At 37.6% G+C, this 21,694-nt stretch overlaps 1 protein-coding gene across 2 annotated transcripts in view; it reads right to left on the bottom strand.

Moving 5' to 3' along the window:
- The window catches only part of CTNNA1 (catenin alpha 1), an 80,877-nt gene that overhangs the window by 9,724 nt on the left and 49,459 nt on the right, over window positions 1-21,694 (bottom strand). For both annotated transcript variants that reach the window (XM_026710422.2, XM_087918542.1), the window contains exons 10-15: window positions 19,091-19,183; window positions 17,435-17,591; window positions 8,974-9,174; window positions 7,862-8,013; window positions 5,034-5,144; window positions 3,350-3,531 (exon numbers count right to left, since the gene is read on the bottom strand). In XM_026710422.2, the coding sequence (XP_026566207.1) occupies window positions 3,350-3,531; window positions 5,034-5,144; window positions 7,862-8,013; window positions 8,974-9,174; window positions 17,435-17,591; window positions 19,091-19,183 (896 nt within the window). The remainder of the gene's footprint in view (window positions 1-3,349; window positions 3,532-5,033; window positions 5,145-7,861; window positions 8,014-8,973; window positions 9,175-17,434; window positions 17,592-19,090; window positions 19,184-21,694) is intronic.

The following is a 21,694-nucleotide window of genomic DNA, read 5'->3' on the forward strand; positions in this document are numbered from 1 at the left end:
AAACTGGATCTGTAGCCTGATGTTCTCTGAGATCTGGGAACGTATGGGCCTTGATAGTAGGACCGAAAGGAACCCCTTCGAAACAACTAGGGCGTTCTGTTTTCAGACCTCCGAAAGAGAGGGGGAAGCACTTTTTTCTTGTTTCTATTCTCTATAAGGAGGGCCTCCAAGACACTGCCAAATAATTTATCCCCCGAAATTGGGGCTGATGCCAACTTGCATTTATGCTTGGTATCCGCCTGCCAATGTCTTGAGTCATAGCAGTCTCCGTGCTGATACGTGAGATACTATGGGCCTAGACGAGAATTTAACTACATTAAATGTGGCGTCGGCGGAGAATTCTGCTGCTGCAATAATTTTAGCTATTCTGACATTTGACGCCAGCAGTATATCCCTCAAGTGGAAGAGCCATCATAGGGAGGACAGTGTAAAAAAAGGATGGCGCTGTAGCTGCCCTAATGGCTCAGGCGTCAGAAACGTGCACCCCACGGAGTGCCAACTCTGCTCTCTTTTCTTCCGGTCTCAGGGCTTCCTCGGCCTCGCTGGGAAAGGTTGAAGAAGAGGCCAGTGCCACAATGGGCTCATCCACCTCTGGCGTTTTGAAAAAAATTGAAAACTCTGCTGCCAAATTATAATATTGTTTATCATACCCTGTTGGGGCTGGGTATGATGCTGCTGATGCCCATTGATTTTGTACTAATTCAGCAAACATACGAGGGACAGGAATATTTTCCGCCTCATTAGCCGGTTGTGAGAATATTAGATCCTTGGATTCGTCCTGAGACCCTGTTGACAATGGATGAGGGTTTGATGTGCCTAGTTTAGCGATGTTCTTTGCCTTGAACAGTAAGGATTTAAAGAGGTGAGGACAAAAAAGGCCAGAAAAAGTAGGTTGGTCTGGAATGAGGCCTTCGTTGTCCAACATTCCCCATTTTAGTGGGTCAGCCTCTGACAACCCCAAGTCCATCTGATGGATTGACCCCACCTCCATGGGAACATCCTGATCCTCAAATTCTACCTTCCGCTGAAGGCCCTGGGCTGGCATGTTAGGAATATTGGGGAATACTTGAGTTTGATATTGTCCCATATGCGCAAAGGATCGAGTGGACAGGGATTCCGCATCCGAAGTGGCCCAGAAGTGTCTGGTCCTGATGGATTGCTGAACTCCAGCTGCCATGCCCCTTTGAATCGCCATCTCCATCAACTGCCTCATTTCGATGGGGATAGTATCAGGTAATCCCTCCTCCTGTCTTAGGCCGGCGACCGTGGGGGTGAAGGTTGCCTCTGGGATTAGCCCGGCAGTGCTCATTGGAGATGTGCCTATGGGAGGTTGTCCAGAAACAGCCTGCCTGGGCTGGGTGGATAAGTCCTAGGGCCCCAACAATGGACTTGGGTCCTGATCAGATTGTTGTGTCATAGCCATCTTGTCTGCCTCCCTGGCTCGTTTCTGTAATTGCCTTTCCAAAGCTAGGTGCCGTCTATGGGAATCCCAATCCTCCGCCTTAGAGGCCTTTTTGGGGCCCACTGGCTTATCTCGGGACTTATTTGTCTTGGAGCATTCTTTTAAAGGCGTTGTCACCTTTCATTGTGGATGACTGATTCTCTTGCCTCTGACTTTAATTTTTAATTTTAATTTTAATTATTATTATTATTTGTAGTTTGGGGTGATGCCTTCCCCTGTGGTTGAAAGTAGAACGCTCCTCCAGGAGACTAAGTCTATATATATCTATATCTATATACATGCGCCCGTATACATATACATGTGCCTATATCTATATGTAAAACTGTGCATATGGTAAACAGTATCTAAGGGTCCCCAGGAAGGGAAACCCCCAAGCGCTCCAAGTGAGAACCTTCTGGATCCCTGGTCCCCAACAAGGGAAACCAGCTATACAGGATCTGAGGTAATCCATTCCTGTCAAAACCAAACGTCCTGCAATTTAAATGGCACTTGCAGTTTCACTCCGAAGAAATGATCCAAAGGCAATTGCAAAGAAATGCCTGTTTAATGACTAGCCTGCTTATCCAACGTCAGCCAGACAAGGGAGAGCTAAACCCAGGGAGAACAAAGTGGGAAGGTACTGCCTCGGTCCCCAAAAAGGGAAACCAGCGGGGAATGGCGCCTGTGATAATTAGGTGCGAACTTGAGCCAGCCGTCGAAAAGGGCAGGAAGCAGAATCTCCGTTGCTAATGTCTGAGCCGTCTAATGAGCCGCTGCTGCTGAGGCTCTAACTTGCTAATTAAATGCTCCTATCAGACGAAATGGCAAGGCAAAGTGAGCCGTGGCTGCGAGTGCTCCGCTACGATCGCAGAGAAGACGATCTGAAAGTTAGATAAGGTAATTGCCTGAGGCAGTAGCCTCAAGCTGCCTGCGGAGTGGCAGGCTCCATTATTTACAAAGAAACTGTTTGTTTTTTGAACTAATCGAGGTAGCCTAATAGAGGGACCAGCCTGAAAAAGCCAAATTAAATGGGGAAGATTTTTAAAAGCTAAAATGACCCAAGAGCAAACCTGAATCAGAAACCCTTCTAGTCAGGGAATGCACAACCTCTTACCACGAAGGCTGAGCTAAAACTGGGGGACGCTGAGGTGGTGTCCCGTGGAGGAGGAGCGTCCCGGAGTTTTAAGCCCAGCCTTTCCAGAAGAGACTGAAGCACCTCCCACTTCTGGATGCTCTGAACAGCTCATGGGAGAATATAAGATTACAATCAGTTTAAATTTATATTTACTTATGCATGTGCTAGAGAAATTACTGTACATTTACATGTCTCTCTTGAAGTGTAAACACAGGAAAACCAGAAGGCAAAGTTAAAAAAAATATCATTAAATATAGGCAATGCAGTCTTATTAAGCAAACTTTACCACTCCTCCTTTAGGGGGAACCTTCCTCTACTTTGGTCAAAGTATCCCATGAGTGTCAAACTCGACCGCGTCACATGACTTATCGTAATGTATCATGATGCTTTTTTCCTTGGCAGAGCCAGGATGGGTGTGGCCTGCCAGTTTGACAGACCTGAATCACCCAATCTTAGGATCCCTATCTTGCCTAGATTGCCTTGCAGCTTTAACTGGATCTTCTTCAGTCTATGACCCAACACTGGAACAGTTAAGATTAAATGAAAAAGAGGAGAGGCTTGGTATCGTATTCATATTCATGACCCTGCTCTCATTTAGAAATCTCTCCAGAATGAGAGATAAGGGAGAATAAATAAGATCATTTCACAAGGTGTCTGAGACCGTTTCAGGCATATGCCCAACTGTAGTGGATACCGTCAAAGGAAACTAGCTGAGATTCAAGGAAAACAAAATTAGGTTACCCTTGAAAAGCCTACTTATACTGAATGCTTACCTGGTGAAGTCTGTCATCTCCATCATAATCATGCACATTTGTTTTGCCAGAACAATGATATCATTACCGCTGTCATCCCATTTGGATACTTCAGCATCCAATTTACTCTTTTCTTCTTGGAAGCTGGCAACTTGTTCAGCAATTTTAGCTTTTTGTTCTTGAGGGAGTTGAGCCATGATGGCCTGGAATGAAGAATTGTTCTATATATAAAATGCTTTTCAATAATTCGCTATTCAGACATTTTCACTAGCCAACCCAATTAAGAGTCAAAGTAGCGTATTATCCAAAGGAATGGCCAGGAACATTATTTTTTAATCTCTACCATATGGAAAAAGATACTGTTGAAAGGTGACTTTTTAAGTACCCAGTAGAAAAATATTGATAACATCAGAAATTTGTTTTCTTCTCCATTTTTACATTGTATAGATGCAAAATTTGAAATTGCTATAGGGGATGAAAAATAAAGAGTTTTCAGACAGAAAACGGACATATTTTTGAAAGCCAGATTGTAAATGCTGATCAAGGATCAAATCTTATTCAAATCTTCCAAATATAGGCAAAATTGGAGGGAAAGACAAAAAAACCCAGGCTACAGTGTAATGATCAGATCATGATTATTTGATTCAGCTCTGTAAATTACCAGAGATAGATTTTGAGGCAGCCAAGTTCATGTTGCCTACACACTAAAATGTAAGGCTTTTGCAGTAAGTGAAAGCAAATTTATAACAGGAAAATTAAAAAAGCATTGAGCTTTGTGAAATAACAAAAAGGGCAACCTTGGGACACTTGCTTGGACGACCATCTCTTCATAGATGTATCTGTTGGCAAGCAACCACACCCACCTAAACTTTCAAGTAGCATGAGCAGTAGGAACACTTGAAAAAGTGAACTATTACTTTGAGGTTCCTTCTGAACTCTATTTTCTATAGTATTTATTGATGCTTAATATAGTAAATACAAAATGAGTTTCTCTTTTACTGTTAAGCACACAAGAAACTAGATAGGATTTAGAAGTGGGTTTTTTTTAAAGAAAACATACAAGGAATGGGAAAGCTTAGTAATTCCATGCAGTTTTATCTATTTGTAACTATAATCTACAAAGACACTCTCATGCAAGTGGAAAACAAAACTGCTAACATAAAGACTAAGATATCCATTTATGTGTATATACAAGGGTCTTCAAACTTGGCAAGTTTAAGACTTGTGAACTTCAATTCCCAGAATTCATGAGCTAACTTGACTGGAGGAGGAATTCTGGGAGTTGAAGTCCACAAGTCTTAAAGCTGTCAAGTTTGAAGACCCCTGGTATAGAAGATAAAAATATAATGGTATCAAATGGCAACATGTTATATTAGAAATAATCTTTCTCAACAGAATTGTTTTAAATAAAAATAATTGCAGTTTGAAGGAATATTCCTTTTTCCATGGCTAGGCTTAAGTTTAAATCAAGGATTGGGAATGCAAAAATCAGATTAGATGCTGCTGCAGTTATGTGATTTTTATCTACACCGAAGCAACACAAATAGAGGAAGAAGATAACCCCAAGCAATAAGATAAACAATCAAATAATGCTATACAGATAAACAGATATACTGGGAATGACAGAAATCATGGTATCTTGGGCCTGATACTCAGGCTATATAGCCAATGAGATTAAAGCATATATTAAATAGATATCCCTTACTCTTGCACTATGACCGTGAATAAGTTGATCATCTTCAGTTTGAACACTTGTTCGGCTTCTGACATCAAAATCTTCTGTTTCAAAGTCAGAATCATCAAGTTCTTCAGGTGTCTGCAAATACAATTTAAGCCCAAATCAAATAGAGAGTAATTTAGGGGAACAAATGTTTCCATAGTTTTGGAATACACTGAATTAAAAACCTGTCAAACAGCATATTTTAAGACAGATGAATAATTAACAATAACAACAATCACACACATTTTTTACATGTTTATCTAGCACAACTGGGAGACAGTTTGATAAAAAGGTTAGATAAACACTTTAAAAAAAGTAATTGTCTTTTTATACTGCCTGCTTACATTTGGTATGATTTTTCTTCAGCTTAAGCAAATAGACATAAAATACTATTTGTAGCTTCTTACATTGCTCTATTTGTAACACTTTATTTAATGCAATTTTTGTAGACACTGTAAAATAACTGAGACCTGTGCTAGATTAAACCACAGCAATCCATTTAAAAGGATATATTACCCTTTTATTACCCTTCAGAAATCTGCACTTTGTATTTCTTTTATAGTAGGTGTTTTTGCTGATTTCTTTACTCCTAGAAAATGTGTTTCCCAGTTTACCATAATTAGAATATGTACTAGCTCCTGACAGTGGAAACGTTGGTAGTATTATAGTGTATAAACTACCTACAGATGGCAATGGGAAATAGGGTGTGGGAAATCAATTTTCTTTTAGTTTCACCTCATTTGAGTAAATAGCTTTGTGCATATCTCTATTCTTTATTTTCAAAATGACTAATCCCTAATGGCATTAATACAAGAATTTATGGTATTTCATTTGGGGGCTTGCTTTGAAAATACATCCAACTGGAATTTTAGACAAAATGCAGAGCTTTTACTAATTAGGTCTTTTAACGAACACCTAAGAAAAAGGCATTTGTCTCTCATAATGTATTCATTTTTAAAATGTTTGCTGGCTCATCTCCATCAAAAGCAGATAGATTTTGAATATAATTTCTGAATAAAAGTATCCTAGCCTTAGTCCTTATGAATTATTCTTTATTGAGATTTTTTTCCAATGCAAAGGAGATGAGCCTACTATCCCATCCTTTGACACTCCTAACTTGTTATGTCAGCCATTTATGCAGACTTAAACAATAAAAAGAGCATAGTATAATATTATAATATACTATTATATTATATACTATTATAATATACTATTATACTAGTATTATAAACCATTAAGATACAGGCAAAGCTCCATAAATAGATGAAAATCTAAATGTATTAACCGCGGCCAGACTGGCATTTGCCCAGTGCTGGAAACTACCTTCCATCCCCACTGAACTTATGGTCATTCAGAAAATTTTACAATGTGCAGAAATGGACAATCTAACCCAAGCATTAAAAAATAAAGAATCTTCAATTTATTCTAGCAATTGGAATCCTTTGTATATTTGGCTTAATCAAAGATAGTTCACCGCTAAGAAGACTAAGGCCGACGATAGCTTTGAAGAAGAAAAGACCTTACTGACAGTCACAAAATATGGTTTTATTATAATTGTCTTTCCTACCTTTGTTTTCCCCACTTTTCCCCCCTTCTCTTCCCTTTCCCTCTTTCCTCTCTCAAACTTTCCTTTCTTTCCCTCTTGGCTTACGCCAAGACTGGTGCGTCTCTTTGTTGTATATAATTTATAGCTGTGTTGTTGTCTTTTTTTTAAAAAAAGTAAAATTAATAAAGTTTATTTAAAAAAAAAAAGAAAATCTAAATGTAGTTAAATAAGTGCAATTTTTTCAAATATCATTGAACACTCAAAGCAAGGGCAAGCACAACTTGGATTCATAAATCACATCAATTAATGTACAAAATATGTCTTATAACCTGTAATAGCTGGATTGATCAATCACATAAAAAGAAGTTTGTTTGTGATGTGGTATAATGCAGAATCATTGAACTTCTTTAGCTTGGGGTATCCTTGGGCTTTGAGTGACAAGTTGACTGCTACATTCTAAAAGTGGATGGGTCTGGGAACCAAAGAAGACCCAATTTTGGGATACGGATAGATTTTTTAAGAGGTAAAATGGCAATAGCTTTGCTCTTTGAAATCCTCCCAAACTTCAAACAATGAAACACTTTTAATTGGCTGTCCCACTCTAAAATATGACATCTGCCTAAGATAAATACTACACAATGGAAACCTTATTCTAAATACAAACCAAATGCATGTTTAAAAATCTGTTGGTTTACATTGGAAAAGGGAACAGCTGAAATAGCAACAAATAAAGATTTGGAGAGAATGTATGCCAAGCAGCAAATTAAACTGTGACCAGAGTACTAACAGGCCAAAAAAAACTGAAGCAGCTTAGCTTTATACCATCCTCCTTTTCTATGTGGGGGACAGATGTAAACAGAATGAACAGCTGCCTGTATCTATCTCTTGTCCAGTTGGGAGACCAAGCACCAAAAGTCATTTGAAACATCCTGACTTTGGTAATCTCCATCACTTTCCACAACTGCATACAATTTGAATTGAAATTACTGTGTTTATTACAGAGATTAGAAAAATGGAAAGTGATCACAGTGTATAAAGAACTGCACAACAATATATAGGTAATGGGTGAAATATAGAGTGCAACTGTTCAAAACTTAAAATATTTAGCTGCAGATACAGTAGTTACTGGAGTTGCTCAAGTTATTAAGCTATGATATGCGCTGGATGTGTGCATGAATTTGCACAGAATTTAATATATGTCTTAAATTATTAATAAAACTTATTTCGAAAAGCGAATGCTATTTCAAGGAAGCTGAAGTTCACTCACTCTGATCATCAGTACTGCTTTTCTGATGTCACGGATTCCATCATATACTAGTCGTGAAGCATCAATAAATTCGTTTTCATCCATTGGTTGAGCAGGGTCAGAACTTAATGCTTCTACCGCAGCTTCTACTTGTTCAGTAAAACGTGGCATAACTACAGAACACACAGAAAAAATGAATTGGGGAGAACAAGAAGAGAGAAAAATTATACCACACAATGCTAAGGAGCAGTTTTCATTCATACGTATTACTGGAACAGCATTGTGAGCAGAGAAATATTTATGTTTATGCTTACGTTTAAGACATATGTGTGTGCGTATGTATTTTTCAGAGTGTAGACATCGGGGCATTGTGCATTATATAAACATAGGAACACAAAAAGGATGGCCAAGAGCTGTATGGTTCAAAATGATGCCTATTTCCTGCTTTATATCGTATAAGTAACTTTTTCATGTCTGACACCCACATGTAACATTTAAGGGGCCAGGATGAGAATACAAATACTAATAGCCAATATTTTGGTAAGATTTTTCTTTTTCATTTTTAAGAGGGGCTTTTTTAAAAAAGTATATACACCTATTTTAGGACATACACTATCAACTATAGCTCTAAGGAATGTTTTTCAACCTCAGCAACTTTAAGCTACGTGGACTTCAATTCCTAAGAATTCCCCAGCCAGCATGTAAGAACCATGCTTGAGAAGCACTGCCCTATGGCAATAACACTCAAGGCTCATGCATTGCTGCACAGTGCCTTACAGCACACTTCGAGCAGTTTACAATGTCAGCATATTGCCCCCAACAATCTGGGTGCTCATTTTAATGACCTTGGAGGGATGAAAGGTTGAATCAATCTTGAGTCGGACAGGATCGAACTCCTGGCAGTGGGCAGTCAGCCTGCATTCTAACCACTGCAGCGCCAGGGCTCCATGATATTAGTCTGTCTATATCTTAAAACAACCATTTGGTATTTTATAACAGCGGCTTCCTTAACTATTAGACAATACTTATACATCTACACAGTGGCTGCAGAAAGAAATGAGGAACATGGTGGCCTGGCTGATTGTTTCATCAAGACTATCAAATTAAAAGCATAATTATGTTGTTTACTTTACCTGTGTTTGACAGCAGTTTTGTTGCATCCAAAACCTTTTCTGTATACACCCCGGGTTCATAATTATCCATTTCAGAAGTGACAACATGAATTACTCTTGCTGCACGACCACGGATTGCACCAGCAGTGCGATCTAAACCATCAACATCTTTTTCTTGAAGAGCAATGACACATTTATTTACATCTTCTAGAATATGGTTTTCTGGTGGTTAAAAAAAAAGAAAGAAAGAAATGGGAAAATTGCATTTGCTACTGATAATGTGTAAATCAGCACAAGTTAAAAAGAAATTGCTATGTATATTTGAAATACAAAGTTAGCATGAAGCGTACAAGTTAAAATATTCCCGCTGATAAAGAAATCTTTCATTTCTTTTATTGAAAATTAACATAATGTAGGTTTAGGATGTCATAAATATATTCCAATCCACAAGATGAATCTAGTCAGAGTCTACATGTATATAGTTGCACAGATTCCAGCTATTGATCAAGAAGTAGAGGAAGCCATTAGATTATCTAACAGTGACCTCTCTTTGGTCACTTAAAAGCTTGTAGAGTTACAAGCAGAGGGGGTTATTCAGCAGGTTCTGACCGGTTCTGGAGAACCGGTAGCAGAAATTTTGAGTAGTCCAGAGAACTGGCAAATCCCACCTCTGACTGGAGATTTTACAGTATCCTTCCCCTGCCACGCCCACCAAGTCACACCCACAGAACCGGTAGTAAAAATATTTGAATCCCACCACTGGTTTACAAGGTGTAAACACCATATCCAAAATTCAGCCCCATCCTTTACTTTGGGGAAGGGGAGGCTCCTCTTCAAAAATTCTGATTCTTGTAAAGCTTCTTTAAATACCTTCGCAAAATAAAACTCTTTGCATATCAAGATGCTTAAGAGGGAAGCTCTTCCTAACCTACACGTGGCTAATGAAAGGCTAGATGATGATGTCAAATATAACACTGGGCAATGCAGAAAAAAAAAGGAAAATCAATACAGTAGGAACCACTATTTGCTCAGCTCCAAGTTGAGCAATATGTAAAAATATTTAATTATGGTAGAAGAAGAAAAGAGGGGGAAGGCTAGTGAATGAGGCAACCATTATAAACTAGCACTGGACATAAGCACAATATTTCTTCAAAGTACAAAATTTGGAACATGTTTTTATTAAGATTATTGAGAATTCCGCCCCCGCCATCCCTTCACCAGGATACCTTGCTTTAGATGACAAGTAGAAAAAACTATTTAAGCACTGAAATAATAGGCAAGATATTCCTGAACGCATAAAAATGGGTTCCTTGGCAAATTGTAAAAAAGCATTTCCATGGTAAAATAATATCAATTCTAAACAAAATGGCAGTAGCCATCAATATCTAGGTGAGCCTGTTAAGTGAGGGCACCCACAAGTTATGGGGGTTGTTGACATCGGTATGCTCTACTTGGGGCCATCTGTGAAGACCACCTGGAAGCTTTAAATGCTTCGGAATGCCGCAACAAAGGCAGTGATAAGCGATTCCTGGTATATCCTCCTTGCGCCTTCTGGGTACAATTAAAATGCTGGTTATAATTCACTAAGCCCTAATTGGTCTACAATCTGGCTAACTGAGGGATTGTCTATCTTCATGCCATTGTCTGGCCAGTATGAGGCAGAGTCCCTTCAATTAAAACAGTGTTGACTACTGGGATCTAAGAAGTGTCCCACCCACCTGCTTTCTTAAGTGAGATTCCCCCAGAGAGCCGTATGTTTCTTCCCTGATGGCATCCCGTAAAGCCTTAAAAACCTGGCTGTTTTCCCAGACCTGTTTGTTTTTATTGTGAACCACCCATAATAGTCTGGAGTTGAGCATGGCCTATATTGAATAAACACAACACAACAAATAAAGCCCATTTATCAGAAGAGTTTCTCTATGGGAGTACTAGCATCATAACATTCTCTCTCCTTCCCCAGTCACCCAATTCTAAAGGCCTCTACTATTACTCCCTTTCCTGGAAGAAGTACCCATGTATTCCAGGTGTAAACATTAGCTGAACACTCATACGTCTTATTTCCCATTCTATCTTGTTAACCTCTCTATATTTCATAGTATTTTTATTTTAACAATTTGTATGGAAAACTACTGGAATTGCACAGAAGCGGTATAGAGATACAGAATAGGAAGCTAAGTAATAATAATTATCATTATGAATAAAACATTTCACATTCAAAATGTTCAATGAGAAACAGTCACTTCACATCTGAACTAGACTGCTTAGATCATGTATTGTAGGTTCTTAACTAATTGAAATAATAGCAGGAGAAATTCAATATATGCATAGGTCTAGAAACTTGATTTACTCAGTTAAACAATCCAAACAACTTTACGTAAATCTTGCAACACGGTGAACAAAATCTGTAAGATGCCCAGAAGAATTACTGGAATTACAGAGATCAAGCAATTGAAAACTTAGTTGTAACATGGGCATACTGGTATGTCTGGCAGAATGCAAAGTTCCTGTTCAGTCTTAAAGAATGTAGTGATGCTTTATTTATACACTTCTGTGCTGTATATAGTTCTTTTCAGCAGACTTATGACAGGAAAAAATTACTTTGAGACAATTTATGTATTAAATCACACTACAGAAGCTGCAGGAACCTGCTTTTAGCAATACAGTGTTATAAAAACAAAGCTAACAACAGATGTGAACCAAAACCTGTGAAGGACACTGAGTGAGGAATACAAATTACAGTCCATAATATGAAAGGATAGTTAATTAGAGCAACACATTCCTTTCATAAGTCTGCTGAAAAGAACTTTAAACTTTTACTTAATTATACCAGGAATTATGCGAAGGAAAATAAAATGATAATGCTGCAGCTGCTGGTCGAATGATTCAAATCTCTGAGATTCTAATGCACAAAGTAAAGCCCAATGCTGTTGTTGCTTGCAAAGGAACAATCTCACGGGCAGATAAGTAACAGACCAAATACAGACTGTCATCATATTATTATTGAAATGCCTACTACACACGAGGCCCCAGTCAGATCAGGAAATGTGCAGGTTGAATTTGAACTACAGAAAAAAATGTCAAATGTCTCTTATCAGTTGCTATTCTTTATTCACTGAGAGTGTTCTTAGAGCCAGTACATTGTTTGTTGTGGAGCCTGCTGGACAGCGGATGTTTTATACTGGTTTTCTCCATGCTTCCTCCAATTGAGGCTGTGTTATTTAGGTTGAATCTTATGTTTTTCAGATCATCTTTAACTTGCTTTGCCCATATTATCTTTGGTGCTGATGTTGGATTATATGCAGGCCACTTTCTGATATCGTTCTTGAAAAGGTTGCTTAAAAGGATTCCGAGTGTATACCATAGGCACATTTAAAAAAAAATCAACCTTATTTTTGATAATTAATAAGTGTCCATGTACCAAATCTATATAGCAAGACTGGAAAATTTGCATCCTGGTTTTCAGAGAAATGTTTCATTTCCTCCACAGGCACTATAGTGCCGTAACAATCTAAAGAGAGGTGCGCCTGAAAGTGCTGTCTTGTGTTCTTCCCCCAGTTATTAATGGTATTTCTAGTGGTTCACTTACTCTATGCGGGCTTTACTGGGGCAAACATCACACTGTGACCCATCAGTTATCAAAATGTTTGCTGCATTAATGCTCATATGAATGAAGTGTTTGTAATGTTGTGCAAAGATGTCAATGGCTTCTGTGTTGCTGCCTGCAAAAATGGCACTATGATCAGCAAATATGAAGTTGATTAAATACAGGGAGTCCTCGACTTACAACAGTTCATTTAGTGATCGTCCAAAGTTACAACGGTACTGAAAAAAGTGACTTATAATCATGTTTCACACTTAGGACCGTTGCATCATCCCCAAGGTCACATGATTTACATCTGGATGCTTGACAAGTAGTTTGTATTTATGACAATTGCAGTGTCCCCGGATCATGTGATCCCCTTTTGTGACCCTCTGACACGCAAAGTCAATGGGGAAGCCAGGTTCACCTTAACAACTGTGTTATTAACATAACAACTGCAGTGATTCATTTAAGAAACATGACAAGAAAAATTGTAAAATGGGGCAAAACTCACAACCAATTTCTCACTTAGCAACATAAATCTTGGGCTCAATTGTGGTCATAAGTCCATGACGACCTGTGGTGGTTTAGCAATACTCTATTACTTGTCTATCAAAATCTTTCCTCATTACAACATCAGCTACAGCAGGGGTAATATCACACAACCTTGTCTGATGCCAGTTAAATTAAGAATTCCACTGAAAGCTATACAGGGTGCTGGAACTGCTATAAGTTTTCTTGTCCAGATTCTGGAAAAAATGATCCAACACAAAAATTAGCAGGTTTTGATGCCACTCACCAGCACCGGAAAACCCTTTTCAGGATTCGCATCTTGATGGTACATGTTAAGCCTCTTTATTTAAATGAGGCAGAGTTTCCTCCATTGAATGTGACTATGGTGCTCAAACTATCTGGTGACTGGCTGCCATTTGAGAGCTTATACAGGAGGAAAAACAGGTTTTCTCCAGCTAACAAACATTGCACTTAATTGGAGAAGTGGTCTAGATCAAGGTCCCCCAACCTGTGGGCCATAGCCCACTACTGGGCTGCGTAAGATGGCTGGGGTACGTACATATACGCATACAGCCTCACTCGTGTGAGTGTTACAGGTACTCCTGACCCCACTCGCAGCCCAATGGCATGAGTGTCATGGACGCTCATGACCACTTGTGCGACCATTGTCACAGGCACACGCGGCCCCACTTGCCTGAGTGTTTGCACACGTACATGTGTGCATTTGCCTGTCTCTCACAAAACCAAGCTTTCTTTCCCTCCTTTTCCCACTCCTGGCTGCCAACCCAGAAAGGTTGGGGAACACTGGTCTAGAGATTAATATACAGAACACTTATTCCATTATTATGAACCAATGTATTTCAAATGTAACCTATAACTTACATATAACTTCTTGAATTCCTCATACTTTACAACTTGACTACACCATAGTTATTGGGTTTCTTTCATATATTTTTTGCTATATTATTCATGTACTCTGCCATATACTAAACAATAAACAAACAAACAAATAAATAAAATGAATCTTGCAGTAGGCTTTTATGGACAATGTGTTTACTTTTCAAGATTTTTTTTTGAAGTTGGCCAGTATACATTGTTGAAGGTTGCTTGAAAATCAAGAAATGCAATGACGGTTTGTCACATCAAATTCTCTCTTCCATTAGTTGTCTGCTGATGAAAATTTGGTCACAGCATACTGGGTGGAAATGGGGTGCTGTTCCTTAGTTATTATCGGTTTCTGCTGTTTCTGGAAGTAAATTGAATCATCCTCATGAAGACCTTTCCAATGATTGATAGATGGCTTATATTACCAGTAACTTTGTTTCTAGAACTGTCATCTTTCTTTGAAGTAGTGATATGCGTGCTCCTTTCTATGCAATGGAGAGCTTTTCTGAGTGCCAAATGAGTTGTAACCGTCAATGCAGTCACTGAGTCAGAATAGTTTCCACCAATTCTGAGTGCCTCGGCCATGACTTCATCCATTCCAACTGTTTTACCATTTCTCAGTAGTTTTATTGCCACTTTTACTTCATCTATCGTAGGCTCTGCAATCAAGGTCTGATTTTTCTGGTGTTTGAATGAGTACTGGATTTTACTGATGGTCCCCAGCAGCTCTTTAGAATTGCATAGTTATTGAAAAAAATCTTCTGGAAATCAGTCATTTGAAGATCTTACAATATCCCTAGTTGATTTAGTCTTTCCCTGTTGATATCCGAGAGGGGTAAAAAACACATGGTACTTATGTTTTTGTGAAACTACTTCCAATTCTAGGATCATGGAGTTCCAGATTACTTTATGCTCTGCCATTAGCTGGTGGAAAATTTCACATTTTTTTTATATTAAGTTTTTTAAAAATAAATTTGATCGGTGACTGTTTAGAATGTAAAAAATATAAACATCAAACAATATAAAGAGAAAAGATAAAGAAAAAAGTGTTAAAGGAATAAACAGAAAAAATAGACAACTGCTTTTAGTAGATTTTTAGATAAAGATAAAACAGAAGATGAAGAAAAACAATAACTGTAGAATAAAAACATTATAGAAATACTTTTAATGATGTTTTCTCCTCTTCCTTTCCATTTTGAAATGTTTCTCCAACTGCTAACTAAAATATTAATATAGAGCTATTTGTTACCTGTTTAAAGTTATTTTGTCAGTTTTATTGATTTTGGTCTCTAATTCAGTGTAACATTATGGCATATATCTCAAAATGTTGCAATGTGATAATCTCAAGCAACAAATTCCTTCTTGCCAATATGGTGTTCAGTGTGTCCATTCCAAGTGGCTGTGCAAATATCCAATTTTGGTATAATAAAGTAATAGTTTGTTATATAACCAGCTCTTTGGCTAGCTGCAAACTTTCACTAGCATTCTGGCTAAGTTATCTGCTAGGATTAGCACATCAGATGCCCCAAATTTGGCAGCCTGTCTATATATGATTAGTCTGCAGTCCATGGATTAAGGTCTGCAGCTGGTCTCAACCATGGAATGATGTATAACAAGAAAATCTTGTTAATGCAAAATACAGCTTCAATATTAAACAAAGCAGATAATTTTGATGGTCTTAAAACTCTAGTAGAATGATTTGGGATTTGAACTCTAGGAACCTCACAAAAATTCTTTGTGCCAGAGTTCTCTTTAAATCTGTTTCAACAATTCACCAAAAATTGATCATGAAGATAATCCACAAGTGGCTCTTCATTGCACTAAAATTATACCATATAATCAGTCCCATTTGTAGATGATGTGGGTGGGACTGCCAGCAAATGAGTACATATTATTATGCTAGATGGCCATGCCTAAATCTGTCAGTTCTTTTAGTTGAAATTTCTAATAAAACTGGGGAAAAAGCTTCTTAAAATCCTTTTTAATGAATGCCGTTGTCAGTTTATCATTTATTTTCCTAATCACCTAAGGTTTGCTATTACAAAATGCTCAAAACTTGTCACTGGCTCAGAAGTACTTAAAAATGTGGGCATCTAACTGTTACAAAAATGTGGTAATTTCACAAAAGGGAGCTTTTAAAAATTCTACAATACAGTACAAGTAATTGGTCACCGTTACATTAACTATATTGCTAATGCTTTATGTCTTAGAAGTCTCATTCTGGACAGAAATATTGAGTATTTATTAAAACAAATGATATGGTCAGCCATCTCACTGTAGCAACTCTGGGTAACTAACAGTAATTAAAAAAACAATTTCAAACAATTACAGTAACAAAATTCAATAAGCCACTTGTTCAAAAAATTCATATTAAACACTAACCAACAGGCCTCCCCTGACCCCAATACTTGAGGAAAAACTTAGGCCTTTAATGTCTTACTAAAGGCTAACGAAGTCAGGACTCTCAGAATCTTGGGGTGGGGGTGGGGTATTCTACAGGGCAGGCCTCACAATAGAGAAGTCACATCTTCTTGGTCTTGTGAGGGACATTGTTTAATAAAAGAAACCAGGAGTATGGCTACCTGGTGGTGAGAAGAAATAATTGGAGGCAAAGAGCCCTGCAAACAATCTGGCCCTCGATGAGAATGAAAGATATCTCATTTGATTCAGCATCGATTTCTTCTGGATAGGGCAGATTACTGCTTGTTTCAAAACAGATGAAAGACCCCCTCTCTGAAGAAAGTGCTAACTTTACTTCATTTGGCTCATTTGAAAGACTCTTCTTTTTTAATGGTCCCTTGTAAGATGTCTCATTTCAGTGGGATCAAGGTGGAGGTACCCATAGCTATTTATATTCAAGAAACTTCTAACCTCCTCTTTTATGTGCTTCATTTATCTGAAACAATAGGCTCTTTCACACAAACATTTAACCAGTTAAAAATATCTTCTCCAAGCAGATAAATTAATGAAACTTCCAGGATACAACAATCAACACAATTACAAAGTAATTAACTGAAAACAATTTAACTTGAAACATGCTATGCCTTAAACTCCTTTTTTAAAGACAAAAAGAATGGAGACTATCCATAACTTCTGAAGAAATGCATTCCACAGTTTAAGAGTCACACAAAAGGAATTTCTCCCATATTGTACCACAAGAATGATTCCAAAAATAAGGTGAATGAATTTGCTCATTAAAAAAAAAAAAAGGATAAAGACAAAAACTTTTGTGGCTTTAAAGTCCAAATACTACTAGCTTAAATTCTGCCCAGAAATCAACTGAGCATTGCCTCAAATATTTTAAGCGCAGGCACAAGGTAATACAAACACTGCATGCCCATTAGCAGTCTGCCACATTCTATACTCTTTTCATTTTTGAGACTCCCTTCACAAGGACTATATTAATAGGAATATTTACGGGATTCCTTAAGGTAATCTTCAGCATTCGTAAAATTTGATCAACTTCAAAAAATAAATTTAAGCTAATGTAAATTTTGCTATTACCTGATACTGCCAAAAAATCATCAATGGAAGTGATGTCATCCACAGCATCTGTTAACACACGCACTTGCTTTTCCCACTGTTCTTTAAACAACTCCATGTTTTCTTGAGCCAGTTTACTTTGTGGCTTGGCAGCCAAAGCCAATGCTGCATTAATTACCTGCAAAACAAAATGTCTACAGTTGTTGATTTACCAATTTTCACACCATGCCTGGTTTTCTATGAAACTATGGGATTCTATGGGAGGGAGTGCTGAGAAAGCCAAGCTAACTAGAGATGGATTTAGATTTGATCATTTCCCAATTGCTAATGTCTATCTTATGCTATCTTACACTTATTTTATTTTAAATTTATAGCCCACCTTTTCAACAGGGCAGCTAACAAATCAAATACAAAAGAACCTGAACTCTCCTCCCTATGATAATAAATTTTGGTTTCCTCAAGAAATTTTGGAGCGCTTTGTTGGCTTATGTCAAGCGCAATCAGCCAGAACCACTCACAAATAAGCCCAAGTAGATACTTTATTGTTGATCCCTTATATTACAAGAATTTCACCAGACTGACTGACTGCCTTCCCCTTGGAAGGGGCAGATGTAGACCTAAACAGTTCGTCCTCACAGATTTTCTCCCCTGAACCGACTCTAAACTATTATGTCTCTTTATTCTCCCTGGAGGGCTGTGATTCTACCACAATTTGTGTGCTGCGGTTGTAGTAATCTATTGGTTGTTTTTGAGATGTTTTTGATGTACGGTACCGTTATCTTTTTCACAGCTTGTGCTGGTTGTGTTGTAGTGGGTAGACCGGTGAAGACCTTTATCCATAGGTATTAGGATTTGGTCCTTCAATAGAATGCAGTCAAGTGATATAAGTCCAAGTTGATAGAAGCTGTAACTGGCTATCAGTGTAAGTGATTTGTGCTTGGCAGGGAATGAAATTGGCTTGCCATGACTGTATTCTTCCTACTATAAATCCCATTAATTGGGGAACTACAATACCCTAACTAGCTAAAGTTTCTGAATGCCCTTCAAAGGCCATCTGAAGTACTATACATTATAGTACTAGTCAAGACTCATTCCTTCAAGTAAGACAGTGTTTTCTGCTGGGGGCTTAATTTCCATATGGATGAACTCTTAGGAATAAAACAAGTTTTGGGCAGGGCCAAAACCAAAGGCTGGTGCATGCTTGTTTTCCATGATACATTTCTTATTTTAATAATACCATTTTCTCTTTTTTTAGTAGTAAGCTTCAAGAAAAGCATAAGGAGCTTTTATGAGTGATATCATCTCTAATAGTGGAATCCTGAAATAGTGGCTTGCATACAATTAGCCTGAGAAGAGCTATAGGTAGCTTCCCCCGTGTTGCACTGTTCAAAACTACTGTATATCGTTCCTGCTGGATCTGGCATGCTATTAAATTAAATGTTTTACACTTTTTAAGATAAATTACTTCTAGAAACATCCAGCTTCTTGAATACAGCCGATAAATGTATGATTTTTTTTACAGCTACTTGAATAAGCTTCTGTGTTCTATCTAAAAATCAACCTACCTACAAAATTGTTCTTTCAGACAATAAATTAGATTTTTCTAAAGGTACTTATATTTCACAGCTCTGATATAAAACTGGAACATGAAAATGATGTATCAAGCTTGCAATTTACCTGAGGACACAGTGCTTCAAGCTGGCTTGCTGACATATGAACCAATTTCACACCTTCTTCATTATTCGAGATAGAACAGGCCAAGTTGGCAACCTGGTTAAAAAAAACAATAAATTGATTAAATTTATATGCCATCTTTCCACTAAAATGGTCTTCAGGGTAGCTAATAACAACATACAGGGAAATTTAAAAATGTAAACATATATTCATAACATTGTAAGACTGGTGTCCTGTAATTTTTTCCTAAGAATCTAATAAAATCTTTAAAATATTTTACAATTATTCATGTAAATTTGGTAATGAGGACTAGTTGGTAACTTAACAGATTCAATGATCTTCTTAATTATGCCTACTTAATTTTGTCTACTGTACAAATGAACAACTACTTTTAAATTTACATATCATCATCTAATTAAGGAATGCTTAAAGTTCTTTACAATGTAACAAGATTAGCACTTACCATTTTATGTCCTATTTTCACTTTTTTTTGGCTGCTTGTGCAAGATCACAATCTAACTTAGCACAGTACAGCACAGGTGAACTCAGTCATTAATTATGTTTAAGATCTGCTCACCATTTACAGTTTTCTGAACTACACCACTTGTGTAGCTACTTTTGTGAATTTCACTAAACAAATCTGCTGCTGAAGCCTTTTTGTGAAACAGTGACTAGCGATAAATACAGAGAGGGAATGAGGAAGCAAGAACCATTGGGCTACGGAGTGCTGGCAAATGTGGGAAGGGTGGAGAACAAGGCTCTGAGAAAGGAATGCGAAGAACCTGCAACGATCCACCTACTAGAATTCCACTGACCTCATGAAGTAAAAATACATGGAAAATTCTACCTATAATTGCAGTTAACCATTTAACTTCTCAGAGGAACGTGGTACACGATCATCTCATATGCACCCAACTTCAATGCAGAAGAGCATACACTGCTGCCAACTGGTGCAGAAAGATATCACAACCAGCTGTTTCTAGAGAATTCCGTGAAGACTTGGGCTGCTGTCTAGGAACAACAAGTCTTTCCATTTGTTTTCTGGCATCACACTAAAAGGCCACACAAAGTTGTGTTATTTTTTAAGTGAAAGTGTTTTATATTGTGGAGCATGCTCTCATAGGGCATTCTATAACATTAATATGTATTAACTGACAAGCATATGATAGGCTGCTACTGAAAGCCTTCATTTGTGCATAGAAATGCACAAAGATGGCACAAAAATACAAGAATAGTGTGTCTATCCCTTTGGGAATTGACAATCTTTTCCCTCCATTTTAGCAGTAATTCCCAAGAAGTTACAAACCAGATGGATCTATAGCAGAAGAAACAAGGGCAAATACAAGCCTGTCTGAAAACAACTCATCCTAACCATGTGCTCCATTATCAAAGTAACAACCCAATCTCCCACATGAGGAGCTGTTTAAGAACAATATTCAGGAGTACAAATGCACTGTAGCAACACAAAACATCAGAAAAAGAACACTGCCACAGAATATATTCCAACAAAATGGAATACCAATGCAACTTTATCAAAATGTCCCTGACCACTCAACTACTACAGCACAACCAACACAATGAAAAGGATAAGACTACCATATATCAAAACATCTTAGAAACAACCAAGATGCTATTACAACCACATGACGTTACCCTAGCACACAAACCAACTAAAGCTCTCAAAACATCTTACCTAACCTGAAAGACCCAGTAGCTAGAGAAGAAAAAACAGAAGCCAGCTACAACATATAATGTAAGAACTGCAACAGAAGCTATGTAGGACAAACAAGCAGAACATATATACCATGAGCACTAATCAGTAGTCAGAAAATACAATGAAAACTCTTTAATCTCATACGACTACATGGACACATTCAAGCATAGTTTCAACTAGAACACTGAACATCCTAAACCAAACTTAAAGCCACATCCCCCATAACACTGGGGAATTCCTGGAAGATTGGCATCAGCCATCAATAGGCACATAGAAATAAACCAGATTTACACACCATTCATAAGAGATAATAAAAACTAAGATGGAAACATTCCAAACATTCTTCTTCTTTGTCTGGCATTAATTCTTCTTAGACAGAACTGACAACTGACAACATCAGATAAGCAGGAATTAATGTCAGATAATCACACGGAGAACAATAACTTAATCAAGAAACTACCAAGTAGAAAACCACATCCCACCAATACTGGCAGGACAAGCTACTGTATATAAACAAAGAGGAAACCCTATACTCATTCACACAAATGATGTTATCTAGTTAGGTAATAAAACATGTGCAAGCAAACAACCAACAGAAGAGACCAAGGACTCCATAGCTCAATCCTGAACTACATTTATTCCCTTTTATTGGCACATGGCCTTTATTGGAGATTTCCCTCTCTCTCTCCTCCCCCACCAATAACAAGACAAGCAATTAAAATGCATTTTAATATGTTTTAATTAGAGGGAATATTTAGTGTCATGAAAATAATGACATGGGAGCCTTTCTATATTTTTGGTGGTATTTCTTGCAGTTCAACTATCCCTAGGGATAGGAAAAACACTTCAAACTGTGAGCAAAACTACACGAAATTAATTGTTTTTGGCATTTA

Source organism: Pseudonaja textilis, chromosome 1, assembly GCF_049901715.1.
Source record: "Pseudonaja textilis isolate UNSWEBS1 chromosome 1, rPseTex1.2, whole genome shotgun sequence".
NCBI lineage: Eukaryota > Metazoa > Chordata > Lepidosauria > Squamata > Elapidae > Pseudonaja > Pseudonaja textilis.